Source organism: Hordeum vulgare, chromosome 2H, assembly GCF_904849725.1.
Source record: "Hordeum vulgare subsp. vulgare chromosome 2H, MorexV3_pseudomolecules_assembly, whole genome shotgun sequence".
Classification (NCBI taxonomy): domain Eukaryota; kingdom Viridiplantae; phylum Streptophyta; class Magnoliopsida; order Poales; family Poaceae; genus Hordeum; species Hordeum vulgare.
In genome coordinates, this window is record NC_058519.1 from 453,317,850 (window position 1) to 453,324,596 (window position 6,747).

Sequence of the window (6,747 nt, forward strand, 5' to 3'; positions counted from 1 at the left end):
TTTTTCCCAATATTCTGTTCAGTAGAGAGCATTGTGAAGGAAGTACAATTTTTGTTTATCCAAATTTTATGAAATTTTTACAGTACCTTAATGTGCCCAAATTATCATCCTCCTCCAAATTTCAGCTCCATCCAATCATCTAAGTGAGCCCAGTTTCAATTACCATTTTCTGTCGAGATTGGCACATTGTGAGGGAAGTGTCACTTTGGCATGTCCAAATGGTATAATTTTTATACAGTGACTTCATATGCCCAAATTAACATCATACACCAAATTTCAGCTCAATCCATTCATTAATTTGATCCCAGCTTCAACATTCATATTTCTGCACAGTGTGTTACTTTACAAAGCAAGTGCCACCTAGGTTCATCCATTTGAGCTAAAAAAATTCTAATAGAGTGTCCTTAGTAGATGATCATCCTCAGCCAAAATTTAGGCCCATTGTCTATGTGAATTACCCGCACCGCTAATCAAACACTTGGGTGCTAATTCATGTTTGAGCTTAGTTCAGTCTCCTCGTGAGATTCTTCTATTGTATTCTTATTTCTAACACCTACCGAGGGATTGTCCAACCCACCAGACATGCATATTCCACCTAGAACGCGTGGCAACGCAATGGTCAGGCGGTGACCATGCGGTTGGCATGCAAGTTCATCCACTCTGGAGTTGGGCCCTCGACCACCATCCAAACCTGAACGTCAAGGCACCACACCATGTATTTATGATTAAATAGATACTTATATACCTATAAATGATTTTTGGGAAAAATAAAGAGCAAACTATAATGCAGTTGCAGTTCAAATTTAACCCGCTTCCAAATGAATCGACATAAATTTGTCTTTTTCACGAGAGGTGGATAAAAGTTTTTAACATCCAACCATTTTGTCAATTGTACATTAAATATGGACTAGTATTTTATAAAAATGATTTGGTCCAATTTTGAAACAAATATATGGTACGTCCTTCATAAAAAACACATTTTGGTCACTTGAAAAATGAAAAATGAATATTTCATAGAACGAAAATGAAAACTTCCTTAATCAGCATTGTTTGCCATTCCAATATGCACCCTTGTGCATAATATTATATCATTTCAACAAAATATGTCATTAATGTGACCATAAGATTGATCATTTGCTTGAAAGCCATGAATCTTCACACATGATAGCCCATTTCTAAGAACACTTATTTAAAATAATTGTCGTATTACTAGCTTATTATTTTTACTAGTAACTTTGTCACATATAATGACACAATGCAATGGTTTTCCATTTTTTTGAATTTGTTTCGAATTTTTCATGGCCATTTTAAAACGCGGTCAAAACAGCGGGTATGACCGTTCCTACCTAGTGATTGAATCTTGGAAATATAATGGTGCTTCCATGATTAAATAGGTACTAGTGTACCTAGAAATGATTTTTAGAAAAAATAAACATCAAACTATAATGTAGTTGCAGTTCAAATTTGACCCGCTTTCACCTGATTCAGCGAAAATTTGTCTTTTTCACGAGAGGTCGATAAAAGTCTGTAACACCCAAACATTTGATCAATTGTACATTAAATATGTCCTAGTATGTTAGAAAAATGATTTGGTCTAATTTTGCTACAAATATACGGTAGGTCCTTCACAAAAAAACTCATTTTGGGCACTTGAAAAATGGAAAATGAATTTTTCATACAAGGAAAATGAAAACTTCCTTAAGGAACATTGTGCATAATATTAGATCATTTGAAAAAACTATGCCATGAATGTGGCCATAAGATTGATCATTTGGCTTGAAAGCCATGAATCTTCACACACGATAGCCCATTCATGAGAACACTTTTTTTAAGTAATTGCCATATTACAACTTTATTATTTTTCCTGGTCAGTTGGTCACATATAATGACACAATGCGAAGGTTTTTCAATTTTTCAATTTTTTTAGAATTTTTCATGCGTGTTTCAAAATGCGGTTCAAACGGTGGGTATGACCGTTCGTAGCTAGGGCTTGATTCTTGCAAATATTTTGGTGTTTCAATGATAAAATAGATAGTTATGTACCTAGAAATGATTTTTGGGAAAATTAAAGAGCAATCTATCAAAGAGTTGTAGTTCAAATTTGACCTGCTTCTAGCTGAATCTCCCCAACTACTCCGGCTGCGTCCCCTCCACCATCCTACACAGAAGAAAGGGGAACGAGCGACCACAGGCGGAGGCGGCGGAGGAGGATGGGGTTCATGCTGCGGGTGAGGCTGGCCTCCTTCTTCGCTGGCGCGGCCGCCGCCGGCGGCTACTTCCTCTACAAGGACTACAAGCTCGCCCACGACTCCACCGCCCTCCAGGTACCGACCGCGCCCTCCTCCTCCCCTCCCCTCCGCGTCTCAGATCTCGGACCGTGTACCACTCCATGGATCCTGTCATGAACTGGAAAACTCATTTTGAGCACTCGAAAGATGGAAAATGAATTTTTTGTCCAAAGAAAATGAAAAATTCATTTGAATACATCTTAATAATGTGTTTCTTCCATGACAAAATCAGGTGTCAACAAGGTCCTTCACAAAAAACCATATTTGTCACTCGAAAATAGAAAATGTTTTTGTGAAGAAGAACTTATTTTCAGTTAATTACAACCAATTTAGATGGTCATAGCATATTCATAGTGTTTTACTCCGTTCTGATTGGCCCATGAGGATGTCACGCGGATCATGCATTAAGGACCGTTGGATGATCCCGGATCCAACGGCAGCCCTCTACTCTATAGATGAAACCCTAGTTTTGTCCTCCTCGCATTTTTCATCCACCCCCCACGCCTCCCTTCTTCCTCTCTTCTGCTTCCTCCCTTCCTCCCGAGCTCCTTCCTCTCCAGCTCCCCGATCCAATCCCTTCCCCCACATCGGCGCCGCCACCCACCGCCCCACGTCGCTCCCTCATACCTCGTCATGTTGTCATCGGTCATGGTGGGCGTCGCTCCCAGCCTCTCCCCTCCCCACCACTTGACCGACCTGCCACATGAAGGAGGCGGTCCTAGAGGGCGGCAGCGCCTTCACCAGGGCGTTCGGTGCGTCGTGGTTTGAGCATGCCGCCACGGATCCTCACTTCAACCGCGTCTTCAACGAGGCCATGGAGCAGCACTCCATCATCATCACCAAGAAGCTGCTCGAGCTGTACCATGGATTCGAGGGCATCGGCACCCTCGTGGACATCGCCGGCGGCCTCGGCGCCGTCATCCACGCCATCACCACCAAGTACCCGGGCATCAAGGGGATCAACTTCGACCTGCCCCACGTAATCTCGGACCCGCAGCCTTACCCTGGGGTGGAGCACGTCGGCGGCGACATGTTCGAGAGTGTGCCCTCTGGCGGCAACGCCATCCTCATGAAGTGGATCCTCAACTGCTTTAGCGACCAGGAATGTGCCAAGCTGCTCAAGAACTGCTACGACGCATTGCCCGACCATGGCAAGGTGATCAACGTGGAGTGTATTCTGCCGGCCAAGGCGCCCAAGCCCGACGCGACCATTAACAGCGCGCAGGGGTAGATCAGCATCGACGTCTGCCTGCTGGCCTACATCCCGGGTGGCAAGGAAAGGTACCTCAGGGACTTGGAGAAGCTGGCCAAGGTTGCTGGATTCACCGGCGTCAAGCCCACATACATCTACGCCAACTTTTGGGCTATCGAGTACACCAAGTAGCTTCATTTGCTACCCACCCACCTATTGCTATTTCTCATTCTCATCTAACATCCACACAATTTAATTACTTAATAATTAAGGGAAAACTAATTAATCTGTATCATTTAATTAATGGTGTACGTGCTGTCGTCGTTCCAGCAGCAGTTGATGCCAGGCCTGTGGAAGGACATCACCACCAAGATCCACCATAAGGTCTCCGAGAACTGGATCTCCACCATGCTCCGACGGTCACCAGGGCGATGAACAAATGATCATCGACAGAACCGCCGACTGGTACGTGGATTCGGTCTACCTGTTTTGTAAGCCATGTTGTACACCGCGTGCCAACCACCTTCACACCTTGTCCTGATTATTCTCCCCATGAGATGGAAGATAAGAAAGATGCCCTCCATTTTCACATCTGTACAGCCGTGTCCTGCACTCCTGCAGCCTTGCAAATGAGTCAAATATTGAATCATGTCATCACCGTCACACGTTAGCCTGATGTTCGTGGTGCAGCGGGAGCCTGGAGGTCCCAAGGCTGGACTACGAGGCATCGGAGGATGCCCCGTTGATCGGGCCCGACGCGGCGGTCGGCGACCACGCCTACGCCAAGTGCGCCTCCCCCTCTCTCGATTTCAAGGTTTGCCTCCCCCTCTCTCGATTTCATCTCCTTCCCTTGCATGCTTTAATCCATATCATGATCCAGGGCGGCGACGGCCATGACCCTCCCACCCAGATCCGCCAGCATCGTCGTCAAGGGCTCCCTCCCTCGACCTGGGCCTCGACGGAGGTCCCAAAATCGCACGCTCGCGCGTCGGTGTGGGACTGCTCGGCCGACGACGCGATCGTCCGTACGTGAGGAGACGGCTGCCTGCTCCATCCCAACCCACTCTTCCTCAGCTCCGCCATGGTCGCAAGAGAACTCGCGCTGTCGTCATATTTGTTGCTATCTGTATGTCGCGGTGGTGCCAGCGCCGTCCCCGGAACACGTTTGGCTGGCTGCTCTTCCTGCTTCCCCGGTGGATTGTGAGATATGTGTTGTTAGGCCCCTGTCATGACATGTGTTGTTAGGCTCCTGTCATGATAACCCGAAGCACACCTCATATCTTTAGTGTCCGTTTGCATGTTGTCAATTCACTAGTTCCATTATTCTATTTGTCGAGTATTCTTAAAGATGGATTTCTAATTCCTCTTTATTGTAGGTTTGCCAATATCATTTATATATCCTTCTTGTATTTCATGGTATGTGAACCTCCTCCTAAAGGATTATCGCATCGACAATTTTCTGCACATAGTATTAGATTCATACTGTAACGAGGAGATTGGATGTATAGTTGTGTTATAGTATGTCCCTTTATTAATTGTACTATGTGTTAAAGTTTCGAGCATCAATCACATGAATATGCTAGCTTCTGGTTAAAATCTACACAAGCAGCAATAAAGTTTCGTCATTACCACCCGTATCTGTAATATATATGCAGGATCTAGTTTTGCTCTAAACTTGTACAAAGTTTAGGCATTGCATTTTTTTTCATAATTAGTATTCATTAAATAAGTTTTGAAGTTTACTTAGTTAGTTACTCCGTTATTTGATATATTTTCGTGTCCATATTCGTGAAAGCAAAGTCAATTCCGAGTTCCTCAACATCAGCTATATCTTACTAGCCTCCAGTAGTAGAGCTAGAATCTCCATGGTGTTGCTTCATGTACCAATGGAATGCATATTTCTTCAGATTTGTTATTTGTGACATGGAATATATATGGGATTGATACATATAACATCAGTTTCATACTTTTTCTGATTAATAACTGGAAACATGGTCATTATTTTTTATTAATGAAGAGAAGAATTAATTCGGGGATTGATGCAGATATGTCTTGGTCTAGCACATATGACTTCCATTTCGATGTAGACAATAAAAATATTTGGTCTTAGATTTCTCTTGCTTACAATATATGGTTTAATATATTTTTTATTTTTCTTTTAACTAATACAATTTAACGACGGTATTGCCTTTCTTTTGTACATCCAAAGTACATGTACAAATACAATGTGCAGATTATGTTTGTAACATATATTACTAAAAAATAATTATTATAAATACATGTGGTAGCTAATAAAATATTCACATATGTTATATGTATGGCTGTGTTATTAATTAATGAATCATATTCATGTAGACAAATGAATAAATAATAGTGTTGTTTTATCATACTTGTACCTTCCTTAGAGTATGTACTATTATGCTTTCCAACTCCAATCAGCGCCCATTTTTATTTTGCTTCAAATGGTCAAATGTTGACGTGATACAGTAGGATTAATGTCTTCTTTTGCTACCTGTAGGATCTAATGCTTCGTTCTTGTTTTCCTGATGTAGAAAGAAGGAGACTAATGTTGATTCCTGCTATTAGTCTCACCATTGGCTCCCTTCAGTACAGTCTGGAGAAGGGAGCAGCACAAGCTGAATTTACTGACAGTAAGTTTTCAATCAACATGCCCGCATTTGATAATAAAGAGGTTTTGCTCTACTATGACACATACGATTCGAAGCTTCAACGTATTAAGAATGTCTTTATAAACCTGTTGCTAAAATAAACAGGTTTTGCTCTACTATATATAGCTAAGTGTTGCTAAAATGAGCTTTTCGTTAAAAGTTTATAAGTTTTCTAGTTTTCCATTCAGATGCTTTAGGTCTACTTATCCAAGAATGCATATTATATAGGGTTTTAGAGGCGATCTGCGATGAGGCATCGGATTTGTGAATGTTTTGTGGTTGTGATTTAGGTCTATTCGTTTGCAGGTTCTAGTGTTGGTATGTACAGCTTGTATCTATCCGGTTTGTTTGTACTGTCTGGATGCATACTTTAGTACAACGTACGTGTGCTGCAGAGTACCTTAACTAGTGAGAGTACCTTACTATATCATGTCCAATAATAATTACTATAGTATTTGATGCTGCCTTCTTTTTTGAGTTATTGAAGTATGGGTCATTCAACTACATTTTCTGCCTACATACCGGTATATCTTACTTTGGATTAATCATTTCAGCTTCACAAAATTAATTAAGGCCAAAAGGGGTCAATTTTAGGACT

At 42.1% G+C, this 6,747-nt stretch overlaps 1 protein-coding gene across 1 annotated transcript; it reads left to right on the forward strand.

The window, feature by feature from the left end:
• The first annotated feature begins 2,991 nt into the window (after positions 1-2,991).
• Positions 2,992-3,723, forward strand: LOC123430239 (flavone O-methyltransferase 1-like). Its single transcript, XM_045114118.1, has one exon. The coding sequence runs from the start codon at positions 2,992-2,994 to the stop codon at positions 3,517-3,519; it is 528 nt and encodes a 175-aa protein (XP_044970053.1). The 3' UTR covers positions 3,520-3,723.
• Positions 3,724-6,747: the final 3,024 nt, after the last annotated feature.